A 13,645-nucleotide genomic window follows, 5' to 3' on the forward strand; every position below is an offset into this window, starting at 1 on the left:
AAATTTAAAAAATTATGTTCAAATACACGGTCAAAATGAAGAAGTTTGATTCTCGAAAAATGAAAAATGTCAAATAAATTAGGACGGAGAGAAATTGCTAATCTAAATGACATTTGAAAAATAATAAAATATCTAAGTGACAATTTAGAATCCCGCCTCGGGTTCTCATTGGTTGACAAATCTTTTCGAATAGCTACTTGAAAAGACTTCTTCGACTTATGGTTTTAGTTCCAATTATGAAATGAAATACTATGAACATTCGAATGTGAGGAGGAAAGAAAGAAAGTGAGGGGAACTAAGGTGGGCCCAATAAGCCCAATTAAGCTATGTGAAAGATCTATCATTTAGAGCCTGTTTGGATGGGCTTAAAAAAAGTAGATGGGCTTAAAAAAAACTAGTTTATAAGCTGCTTTAGATAAGTTAAGCCAAACGGATTCAATTCTTTTTTGGTTTATTTTAAGCACAATATGACTTTAAGCTAGCCAGACAAAACTTATAAGCCAATCCAAACGGGCTCTTAAAACTTAAAGAGAAAATACATCGTTACCCCCTCGACTATAACACATTTTTTAAAAAGACACTTAAACTTTGCGGGATCCTATCACCTCCTTATTCTTTTCAAAGTGGATTTATCACCCCCCTTATGAGCCCACGTGGCATGTAGAGTGTATTTCTTTCTCCAATAACGCGTGAGATAAGAAAAAAATTAGTAATTTTTTAATTAAATCAATATTTGTTTCACTAAAAATACCTTTTCCTTTTACTTTATTTATTTTATTTAATATGTTCTTTTTCATTATCTTCTTTACCAAGAAGACCCAATTGGTTACCTTGTTTTTTCTTTTTCTTTTTTCCTCTGTTTCTTCAGGATCGTTCTGTTTCTTCAAGATCGTTCTTCTATAGACTTTTCTGATTCATCCTTATTCTCTGTCTGTTTTTTTTTTCTTTTGATTTTTGTTATGGAGTTTGGGGTAAGTCATTGGAGATGGAATGGTGGTTTGAAGGTGATTTTTAATTATTAAAGTTTAATTTGGTGATGGTTAATGCTATTTGTGATTGGAGATGGAATGGTCGTTCTTTCAATTCATTTAAAGTTGTATTCTTGTTTAATTGCTATTACAGATTTATGAAACCTGAGCATGATCAGTATATTCATCGGAATGCCAACAGGTAATAAATGTTTTTGCTGTGATTTGGTTGTTGCTTTGAATTCTGAAATTTGAGTTTGCTGATTTTAATCTAGTGGTGTTTTGGCGGTAGTTTGGTGGTAGATACGGTGGAGGTGGTGATATAACAGTGGCAGTGGTGATGGTTGTGTCATGGCCGGCAGCAAGGAACAAAATGGGTTGGGGTTACGGGCATGGTGAAGATTGAAGGAGGAGAGAGAAAAAAAGAAGAGAAAAAAGGTAAATGAAAATAGTGAATAAAATTAAATAAATTTAACACGTGGAAAGTAATGATTGGTGCGTGATTTGCATTTTCTTTGAAATAGTTGAGATTGGCAGAGAAAGGAGCTATTATACCACTTTTGATTTGGTCAAGGGGTAATAGGACTTCCGCAAAGTTTAAGTGTCTTATTGAAAAAAAGTATCAACTTCAAGAGGGTTTTGATGTATTTTTCTCAAAACTTAAGTCATATCCGAGTAAGTCAAAGTTTGCAAATTATTCTTCATAACTTCAGATATGCGGTGTCTAAAGTTTCATATAGCTGAAATTCAGACACACATGACAAATGACTGATTCAGTCACTCCCAACCTCCTAAACAAAATAAAGTCATTTTTGTCTGAGCTTTAGACAGAAATGCCTAAAACTTTAATAATATAAAACTTCAAACACCACTCTCCAAAAATTATCCCAAAATGACTCGACGTGCAAAACTTTACGATATCAAATACATATTAAATAGCGGTATTCAAATAAGATACCCTAATTTTTTTAGGAAAGTCTAGCAAGTTACTGATGCCCCACGAGCCCAATGGGTCAATTGACCCATATAGCAAGCTAGGATCGTTTGGTTTCAAAGTCATTATACAGAGTCACACTCACAGGGATAGTAATAAGAAAATAATAATGCATAAAATTTTATTTGATAATTAATACTTTTTCTGTCTCAATTCATGTGATACATTTTTCTTTTTGATTTGTCTCAAAAAGAACGATATATTTCTATATTTAAAAATAATTTAACTTGAAACTTCCCCTTTTGCTCTCAATGAAAAGATTTACAACCACACAAATCTCTATGACTTGTTGTAGTCTGTAGACCACAAGTTTCAAAAGTCTTCATTTTTTTTGTAAACTCCGTGTCCAATCAAATTATATCAGATAAATTGGGACGAAGGAGTAACACATTTTTTATTCTGTAGATATTGTGATATCACAACAAAAAATTAACTTTATTTTAGTGTCACCAATACACGTACCTTTTGAAGTGTTAAATCAAGTTAGAAATACAGACTGAGATGAAAGAAGTATATGTATTTACGAATTTTACTTTATGTACTTTGTATTCAACTCTTTCTTGTTTCCATTTAATTTTTTATCCCGTCATTTTACAACAAAATGCTATCACAATGAGCGATTCTTTCCCACATCTTAAAAACATTTGAGAAAAGAAATACTAACGGAGACATAGTACTTCTAGTATGAATGGTTGTGATAAAAAGATCAAACGAAGTGTCGTCAAGAGATATGGTTGAATAATTTGAATTTCTTTTTTATTCTTAATCAAAGTTTTAATTTCGATCTTTAAAAAATATATACATAAAAAAAATTATAAGAAGAGCTTTACATATGTTAATACGTTACTTAGCGAAATCATTAGTATATTGGGTTTAGGATTAGAGGTGAATTCGGGATTTGACGTTTATGAATTTTGGATTCTAGTTCTTTTGAGTTATTGATTTACATTAATAATTAGTATACATATTAATCGATTTTTTTTTATAATAATTACAAGATTTGAACAAAAGCTATTGAATTATATCAAACTCAGTATCTCTACTCTGCCTCTGTCTCTATTTAGGATGTCCAATGTCCGATGATGAGCAAAACAAAAGGGTTGTTTTATGCAAATGTCTCTTTTTAAAGTTGTACAAATATAGCCTTTAAAAATTATCCTTTCGGACTATGTTAGACTCATATATAATGTTTGTTCATACATTGTTCAAACTTATAGACAAAATTATAGACTGTTATCTAACGTTTACAATAATTTATAAAACATTAGATCATGATATAACATTTTCTCGTAAACTTTCACTCTACCAAAAAAAAAAAAAACTTTAGAGCGTAATCATTTACTAAACATTTATCTCAAACATGAACTACCGGTGAAAATTTCACAAACAAAAGTCTAACTGTCACGCCCTGAACTATGGTCTGGGCGTAACACGGCACTCGGTGCCTGACTGCATGTGACCGAGCGAACCACATGGCTTGTTGAATCATCATGAGACATACATGAGCGGAAATATAACGTGAAGTGCATGATGAACTTTTATAAAACATAGTAAGTCATAATATTAAACATAAGTACTTGATTAAGTCATGAATGCGGGCAATATCATAAATGATCCAAACCGGCTAACCAACTCTGGAAGTCTAACATGACACTTGTTGTTACATCCCGTATTTTTGAACGTCGGATTAATTGTAAGTTGAGGTGGGGCCCACACGTCAAGATTTTTTTTTTGGGACATGTGACAAATTATATGAATCATATATGTGAAGTTAAACACAACTCAAGAAGGCCCCTTGGGCCAAATCAAAGTGGAAGTCCTCCAAACGAATATTTTTAAGAAAACGTTTTCGGGTGACCTGACTTTGGGGGGCAAAAACGGTATTATAAGTTTGGAATTTGGAAAAATACCAAGAAATAGAAGTTGTAGATAATTGAATTAGCTTTCCAACCATAGGTCATGGGCCCTCATACGATATCGGGATCAAGAGTTATGACCGTTTTACTGAACGAAGGTCCAGGCAGAAAAAAAAGGTCTGCGCGAACGCGCAGAAGGAAAATCTGTAACACAGCGCGAACGCGCCAGAAGGCGGCGCGAACGCACTGAGCACTCTTCCAGACAGCTCTGGCAGATTCTAAAATGTTATATAACGGGGCTTTAGCCCCCAATCAACAACAAAACACCCTCTAAGCCTCCCCAAAACCTCTGAAAACTTCCACCAACTTCCACCCATCAATTTTCACGCAAATCAAAATATAATTTTCCAATTCTGGTCCAGACAGCGCACAGTTGCAACTACAAAATTGTGTAGTAATATGTTGTGGCCCAAGGTCAGGGTGAAGAAGTGAAGATACAGAAATATTATCGCGATATAGGTATGAATCTTTCATTATTAACATTAATCTTGGTTGATTTACGGAGAAGGAGTTGTTTAATTGCTGTAAATTAATTTGGTTGGTGGAAATATGGTACAAACACCCTATGAGATGTTTTATGGAATAATTTGATGTGGGAAATAATACTATTGATTCTGGTATTGTTATTGTTGTGCTGGTTGTTGAATTGAGAATTCGGGCTAGGCATATAAACAGGGGAGATGCTGCCCGATTTTTGGCAGAACATAAAATAGTAAAATTTGAAGTGTGGTGTAATTGTACGATGAAAGGACTAACATTAGTGTGAATCATCTTAAATGTAGATTTACGAGCTCGGACATATAAGCATAGCTAATAGGACGTGGAAAAGGTATGTAAAGCTATCCCGATTCTTCTCTTGGCATGTCCTAGATGTACTAGGATTGAATTTGAGCCCCGGAAAATATTCTGTCCATTGAAATTCGCGTCTGAAATTGTCACATTTTCGTACAATAGAATTAAACCCTTTAAGTATGCTTTGTTGAAAAATTATGCAATTTTTCCCCAAATTGCTTAGAAAGTTATGGAATGTCCGTAGGACCTTTGTAGGTGACCCCATAAGCTTGATATGCGTAATTTGAGCCCACCGCTTTGCTTGCCCCGAGGTGGGCCCACTATTTCCGATTTTACCCTTTACGCGTTTATGACTTGTCTTCGAGTGTTTTCTTTTAAGATATTTTAACTACTCTTTTAACTACTAAATAAAAAATTGTTTTAAATACTCCATTAAGTCTTATAAACTATTTTGGAACTTGGAAACGATCTCAGAAAGATTATGCTTCCGTAACCCATTATGACATCCGAAATTCAAGTACTATGATTCCGTCCGATTTCATTGATTTTGATTTGTCATTCGATATGCCTCATCGAGTCTCTGGAAATATATATGGTATTTTTATTGCATTTAGTTTCTCACTACTCCATTCGTGGATGCCCCAATGTTTCCCACACTGAGCCCGGGCCAGGATATGTTGTCAAGCGTATTCCACTGCATTGTTCGCCGTGCCTCGATGTGAGGGGGCAGGTATACATGTACATGGGTTGTGGAGTATGCTGTGCCATGTACACACTCTGATATGATATGATATGATCTGATATGGCCATCTGATACGATATGTTATGTTACGGGGTTATGCCTCTATTCTGATTCCTCTGTGTTGTGGCACCAGCGTCGGGAGGGTGGCCACGTTCTGTCTGCCGAGTCCCTTGGCAGGGGCTGGATATGATATGGCATATGTTTCCGTACCCACTCTGTATGTTTTGAAAATATGCATTTGATACTTTGGATTTTACACTCACTTTTCTGTACGTTCTGTACCGGTTATGATTTTGTTTCTGTGATTCAGGCTTTACATATTCAGTACATATTTCGTACTGACCCCCTTTCTTCGGGGGCTGCGTTTTCATGCCGCGCAGGTACTGACGATAGGTTTGCCGACCCGCCCGCCTAGGACATCTATTCTGCCATTTGGAACGCTCTTTTATCCAGAGCCCATCTTTTGGTACAGTCTGCTACTATTGTGTATATGTACGCTATTCCGGGGTATGACGGGGCCCTGTCCCGTCTTATGATTCTGTTATGATCTGTAGAGGTCTGTAGATATACTTGTGTGGGTTCTGTATATGTTTTTGGGTTACTATGATCTGTGACGGCCTTATCGGCTTCCACGTGCTACATCTGTTCACCTGCAATATCTGGTAATGCCAATTGACTTTTATATTGATATATTCTGCAAATATGCTCGTTTGGGTTATGGGGTACGTTTGGGAGTCCAGCACAGACACTAGTCACGGCCTACGGGGTTGGGTCGTGACACTTGTCTTGTCTATGAAACCTCTAACATGAGTCTGAAACACGTAACATACTTTTTGGGACAAGGCCCCCAGCATACCTTTAGATGCAAAATTAAATAAAGAAAGACAATGCCTAAACCCCGAATGAGATGGAGCTCACCAATAAGCTCGTACGTGCAGATCCTAATGAGCAGAGGCGTCGTACTGTAAATCTGTACCTGCATCGTGAAATGCAGGCCCCCGGGCAATAAAAGGGGAGGTCAGCACATTGAATGTATTGGTATGTAAAACAACTGAAAGAAATAACATGGGACATGGAATAACATGATAAGAATCGAAACTGAAAACCTGGACATGAACATGAGCATGAGCATGGGTACATATATATATATATAACATAAGTAAAATATGATAAGTAGGGAGAACATTTCATAAACCGACAACATGATATCACCACGTGGATACGTGGAGTCTGGTACCTCGCCGGACCAGCAGAGCCCCCATGCCTTGCCAGGGTATAAGGTGGTAACGTGCCTGATAGATCCATTCAGTGTCAAATTAAGGAAATCGTCCTAACTGGGCGGAGCGATCCTTGTCCTACGGTGGCTACGTAGTTTCGGGCTATCTGAGCCTTCTCGGTAATTCGTGCAACTCTCAAAAACATGAACATGATATAATTGGCTAAGAAGCCCGTGATTTTCGTGAATTAACTTGTACTTGTACTTGTCTTGTAATCATGATTTCACGAAATAACTTGTAAACATGGTTTCATGAAATAACTTGTAAACATGGTTTCATGAAATAACTTGTATTTAGCATGTATGTATCTTGAGTCATGGCATGAAGATAGTTATATAATACAATTGCATGAAAACTTGTAGACATGTAGGATATTCATGAAATAAGCATTTTTATTTAAAAACATGTATGCAAGAACCCATGGAATACAAGATATGGGTTTTCATGGATTACGGATGGATTCTCAATAATCATAAAGAAATATTAAGAACTCAATGATGGAATTATAATAATTCATACATAATATAATCATGGACATGGACCTAGGGTTATCATGAGCATGGTATAGAAACCCTAGTTTTAGTAGAGAATCATAATTTATGGATTATGAGGCGTGGGGAAGAACAATGATGTTCCCACACGTAGATAGTAACTCTACATACCTGGTAATGCTCCAAACTTGAATCAAAAACTTTAACTTTGAAGAAGATTTCCAAAATCTTGGATCTTGAACCCTTGAGATGAGTTTTCTTGAAAACCCTAGGTTAGGAATGATGATTTCTTGTTTAGATTACAAGGATATATATTAGAATTGACTTGGAATGATTAGAATAGGCTTACCTTAGTGTGCTTAATGATGGGAGAGAATAGAAAGTCGTTCTAGGGCTTGGGGGTGTGAAGAATGAAGTGAAAAAGCCTTAAAAAGAAGTTTTAAAATTGCTGTCGGACCCATTTTACGCCCTATTTTACGGCCCATGAAAGTTTTACGGACCATATATCCCACCGTAAATCAATTACAGTGATTTGGGCTTTCTGGACCAATTTTACGGTCTAAATATACGGCCCGTATAATTTTCATGGCCCGTATATTCCACCGTAAATCGGCAGAACACTGTTTTAGTAAAACGGGCACAACCTTTTGTACAGATGTCTGTTTGACCTCCATAATATACCGTTGGAAAGATATTTCAAAGATCTACAACTTTCAAGAAGGAAATTTTCGCAAGTGCCTTACATATTTTTCCGTATACTCATTTTAATTGAGACGTGGTGCAAACTCACTTGAAAACACGCTCCGTAGGGTAGCTTTCGACTTTCCTTTGCTCAAGGACTCTTCTCATGTCTTGATTGGGTTTCAAACTCCATTTATACACTACTCAAATTGGGTTCATTATACCCCTGTCTTATGAGTCAAATCTTAGCCCGAATACACGAGGTGTTACACTAACAAGCGAAACCCAACTTCTCTTTTGGATCCCATCCATAAGTCTAAACCAAACCACACAAAATCACTAGCCCACTAACCTAAAACCATCCATTTCCAGCAACATTTAGGGCCTGTATGAAAAGCCACCCTAGTAATTGGAATTGGGTGTAATTGAGAGGGTGTAATTACACTCTCTAATTCTCAAGGGGGGTGGGGGAGGGGGTTGAGAATTGGGTGTAATTACAATGTCACCTTTTAGTTTTTTTTTTAAATTTATTTTCTTTTTAATTTGTTTCTATTATTTTAACTTCTTTTTATTTTATTTTTATTATAACAACTTTTTATTTTATTTTACTTCAATGTGCTAATTTTATCGGATGTTCCCGCAAGAGTTAAGTAGGCGTTTGGACATGCGATTTCATCTCATGAGATGAAATCCCAAATTATCCAAAATGCATGATTTGGGATTCCAAATATGATTTCAAATTTTTTAAATGTAAAAGTTGATTCATATGTTTATATTTTGTAAAAATAAATCCATAAGTTGGTAGATATATTTACCAATCATGTTTACCAACTATTTATATTACATATTAAAAAATTTACAAGTTGGTAGTATGTTTATAACAAATTTACTCTTACCAGCCATGTGGGAGGATTATATTAAAGAGTAGTTACACTACAACTCATATTCAATTTTCCATTTTATTGAACTAAAGTTTGATTAATTGATGTTGTATTTTTTTAGAAAGGCTTTCTAGTAGCGTATTAATTTTCTTATGAACTACGATTTGCTCATTTGGTAAGATTGTATAAGAATTTGTAAAGTTTTGATGGTTTTCACAACTTGTGGAGTTTTTATGTTTATGAGAAAAAATACGACTTAAGAAATCCAAATTGTATGTCCAGACAAAACTTCAACTTCAAATCATCATGATTTATCTCATGATTTTAAATCATGTCTAAACGGCTCCTTAAATCTAACTTAAATCTAACATATTTATGTCTATGAGAAAAAATACAAGTTGGTAGTATGTTAGGCATATTCTTGATGACTTGTGCACATGGAGTTGGAAATCGAATGATACAAGATATCTTTCAACATTCCGGAGAGACAATTCGTAGACACTTTCATAGTGTTTTAAAGGCCGTTTGTAAGCTTGCAAGAGATATCATTCAACCACATCCACATTATAATGATGGTTGCGATGCTCACAAGCCATGTAAACAAAGATATCTCCCTTTCTTTAAAGTAAGTAACCCGTTTATGATAATTTGTTATTTTGCATTGTATCTTTACTACCCTTATATAACAACAGTTTTATGATAATTTCTTGCCCCTTAGAATTCAACGAGAAAAAAATGGATCCCAAGTTTCTTATTTTACATTCACTTCTTGTAGGACTGCATTGGAGCAATTGATGGCACACATGTTAAAGCTAGATTACCGCAAGGTCAAGAGATACCATATATTGGACGTAAAGGTTATCCGACTCAGAATATTCTCGCCGTTGTTGAATTTAATATATGTTTTACATTTGCATGGGCTGGGTGGGAAGGAGCAGCTCACGATAATCGTATATTTACTGAGGCCCTTCGTAGAGAAGAGCTCAACTTTCCACATCCACGCGGAAACAAATATTATCTAGTTGATGCAGGATATTCACACATGAAAGGATACATGGCTACATACAAAGGAAATAATGTAAGATATCACCTAGTTGAATTTCGCCGTTGTGCAACTCGACAATTGCGAGAGCCAAGAGGACGCATTGAGAAATTTAACTATTTACATTCTTCTTGTAGAAATGTAGTAGAGCGCACATTTGGCGTTTGGAAAGCAAGATGGTCTATTTTGAGAGACATGCCATACTATCACATTGACACACAAAGGGACATCATACTTGCTACTATGGCCATTCACAATTATATTAGAAAGAAATGCAATATGGATGATGCATTCCAAACAGTCGAGAATGAGAGCTGTATTCCATCGGTTGATTCTAATGATATTGTCACAACTTCAAGAGCTAACAATGTAGATGTCGAAGATGTAGGAGAACAAAATGATGTCTATTGGATGGGGTTTTGTGATATGATTGCTAGTGACATTTCTAATGCTTGATGCTTGTATTATATGAATATTTTCCACTTCTTGTATTTATAGTGGAGTGCTTTCGGTTGTGTCAAATTCTCCATCTTTGACACCCGTGCTTTTTAAAACACTGCTTGAAACAAGAAAAACTAAGGCTCTATTTGTTTTTAAAATTGACTAACATATATATGATTAGTAAGATGTTGTACAATGAAGGTTGGTGATCGATGTATAGTGATTAGTTGTGGATATGATTGGCAGTGGAGGTGAATAAGTGTTGGTAGAGGCCAACTTACGGTGGTGGCAGTGATGGAAATGCCAAGTACTGGGGGTAATTGGTAGTTGTGTGGTGATAGTGAATAGCATAGTGGTCAAAATTTGCCTTCACAAGAATTTATAAATGAACATTTTTTAAAGGCCATACACGAGAAGGACTTTCCAGGCACAATACAGTAGCCAAAAACACAATCTACAGAGAAGAACTCAACATTTATTATCAGTGCCAAAACGTATCATTAAATCTTGTAAAATCCACTCTTCACCGTTAACATAGGATATATCTGTTGGAGGAAGAAGAATGGTTTAATTAATATTCTCATAATTAATACACAACTCTTCATTCCAAAATAAGTCTCTTTTAGCTCATGCGCCCCCCTTAAGTAACATGTATTTATAAAAAATTAACTTAAATAAACATTTTATAGTGGAAGTGATTTTAAAATATAAATTACTTTTGATTTGAATCAACTTTAGAGTTTAAAAATCTTTTAAATCAACTTATTATGGTGTTAACAGCTTTAAGGGTATTTCAGTCATTTTGACAGAAAATAAGTGCTTAACAACACTTATTTACCAAACACATCAACAACTTATTTTCAGCATAAACACTTTTATCCAAACACTCAACTGCTTATTTATAAAAATAACTTTTAGCACATAAAAATAACTTTTAGAGTTCTAAAAGCACTTCATACATAAAAGTCACTTTTTTTAAGCCCACCCAAACGGGCTCTGGGTTTCAAACTCCATTTATACACTACTCAAATTGGGTTCATTATACCCTTGTCTTATGAGTCAAATCTTAGCCCGAATGCACAAGGTGTTACACTAACAAGTAGGGTTGTTCACGATTTTGGTTAAAACCAAAACCAAACAGAAAATTTAACCAAACCGAATAAAAAAACCAACATTTGGTTTGGTTTGGTTTGATTTGGTTTTAAATTTTAAAAACCGATAATATTTGGTTTGGTTATGGTTCTATTAAAAAATAACCGAATAAATAACCGAACCAAACCGATAAATTATATACATAAATTTTATAATTATTTATATGTACAATATTAGTTTTTCATAAATAATTATAAATATTTTATACCTTTTAATCATTAATTTGATTTTTGGTCTACTTATTTCACATGATTGTTTAAGGCCTACTCATTTCACATGATTATTTAAGGCTCATGTTTTTAAGAATATGTCAAAGCCCATGTCTTTAAGTCTTTTAACTCTTTAAGTGTTAAGTGTAAACCTACTAATAGAAGCTCATGTTAGAGTCTAATGTCTTTAACTTAAATTTTTAGCCTTTCTTTGTCAGCCATTTGATTTTAGGTTGTTTCTTCTTCTTTTTTCCGAATTTATACCTTTCTTTTTTCTTGTCTGAATGAGTCCTAAACTTCTAATAATTTTCATATGAAAAGGACAGAGGTTGTAGATTTGGAGGTTCCTATAGAAGATACTTCAGTAACATCAGCATTTGCTGCAACTCAAGCACATAGTAATGCCCTAATACTTCTTTCGTGGGTAATCCTCCTAAAAAGCAGAAAAGAACAATTCCTTGTAGTCGAGACCCTAGCCTTGGGGATAATGATAGAAAAACATCTGAAGTTTGGGATTATTACACACAGTTTCTTTAATAAAATGGGAGAATTGAGGACAAAATGCAAGTACTGCCTCAAAGTTTGGGATCATTACACAAAGTTTTTTTATTTCATATATTTTCATTTTAATTTTAGGTAGTCTTTATTTTTAATTAATATGTATGTTTGTAACAACAACTTAAAGCTCTTATGCTCTACTTTATTTCCAGGTATGTGTAGTAAGATGACAAAAATGGTGCAGCCACTACTAAGTTAGTTTTTAGCTCTATATGTAATAGTTTAGCAACTTTAGGTAACTTGAGTACTACACTATCACTAATAGTGAAAATGTTTCTATGATGTATATCGTTCCACCTTAAACTATAAATAAAAATTATCGTTTGAACAAAAAAAAAGACATGTCTTTTTCAACTTTTTAATGTTTTACTGATAAGTCTCATGGCTACTAGTCATAAACCGAAAAATCGAACCAAACCGAACCAACCCAACAATAACAAAACCGGTGGTTATTATTTTATTTGGTTTGGTTATGGTTTTAGACATTTAAAAACTAACTAAATTGGTTTGGTTATGGTTTTAATCAATAACCGACCCAAACCGAACCATGAACACCCCTACTAACAAGTGGAACCCAACTTCTCTTTTGGATCCCATCCATAAGTCTAAACCAAACAACACAAAATCACCAGCCCATTGACCTAAATCCATCCATTTCCAACAACATTTAGGGCCTGTATGAAAAGCCACCCTAGTAATTGGAATTAGGTGTAATTACACTCTCTAATTCTCAAGGGGGGTGGGGGAGGGCGGTTGAGAGTTGGGTGTAATTACAATGTCACCTTTTAGTTTTGTTTTTTTTAAATTTCTTTTCTTTTTAATTTTAGTAATGAGGATTCGGAATATCACACATTGATTAATCAAAGAGAGATTTGTTTCTATTATTTTAACTTCTTTTTATTTTATTTTTATTATAACAACTTTTTATTTTATTTTACTTCAATCTGCTAATTTTATCGGATGTTCCCGCAAGAGTTAAGTAGGCGTTTGGATATGCGATTTCATCTCATGAGATGAAATCCCAAATCATCCAAAAATGCATGATTTGGGATTCCAAATATGATTTCAAATTTTTTAAATGTAAAAGTTGATCCATATATTTATATTTTGTAAAAATAAATCCATAAGTTGGTAGATATATTTACCAATCATGTTTACCAACTATTTATACTACATATTAAAAAATTTACAAGTTGGTAGTATGTTTATAACAAATTTACTCTTACCAGCCATGTGGGAGGATTATATTAAAGAGTGGTTACACTACAACTCATATTCAATTTTTCATTTTATTGAACTAAAGTTTGATTAATTAATGTTGTATTTTTTAGAAAGGCTTTCCAGTAGCGTGTTAATTTTCTTATGAACTACGATTTGCTCATTTGGTAAGATTTTATAAGAATTGGTAAAGTTTTGATGGTTTTTACAACTTGTGGAGTTTTTATGTCTATGAGAAAAAATACAACTTAAGAAATTTAAATTGCATGTCCAGACAAAACTT

At 34.3% G+C, this 13,645-nt stretch overlaps 1 protein-coding gene across 1 annotated transcript; it reads left to right on the forward strand.

Annotated features, from left to right (window-relative positions):
* The first annotated feature begins 9,166 nt into the window (after positions 1 to 9,166).
* LOC132608331 (uncharacterized) lies at positions 9,167 to 10,240 on the forward strand. The gene is made up of 2 exons (XM_060322366.1): positions 9,167 to 9,367; positions 9,518 to 10,240. Exons 1-2 carry the CDS (start codon positions 9,167 to 9,169, stop codon positions 10,238 to 10,240), a joined length of 924 nt encoding a protein of 307 aa, XP_060178349.1.
* The last annotated feature ends 3,405 nt before the right edge of the window (positions 10,241 to 13,645 follow it).

The sequence above is a fragment of the Lycium barbarum genome, chromosome 8 (assembly GCF_019175385.1).
Source record: "Lycium barbarum isolate Lr01 chromosome 8, ASM1917538v2, whole genome shotgun sequence".
In the NCBI taxonomy this organism is placed as follows: Eukaryota; Viridiplantae; Streptophyta; class Magnoliopsida; order Solanales; family Solanaceae; genus Lycium; species Lycium barbarum.

Coding starts and splice junctions, on each gene's coding strand:
- LOC132608331 (XM_060322366.1), top strand. CDS start 9,167: ATGACTTGTGCACATGGAGTTGGAAATCGAATGATACAAGATATCTTT. Junction 9,368..9,517: donor GATATCTCCCTTTCTTTAAA/GTAAGTAACCCG, acceptor CACTTCTTGTAG/GACTGCATTGGAGCAATTGA.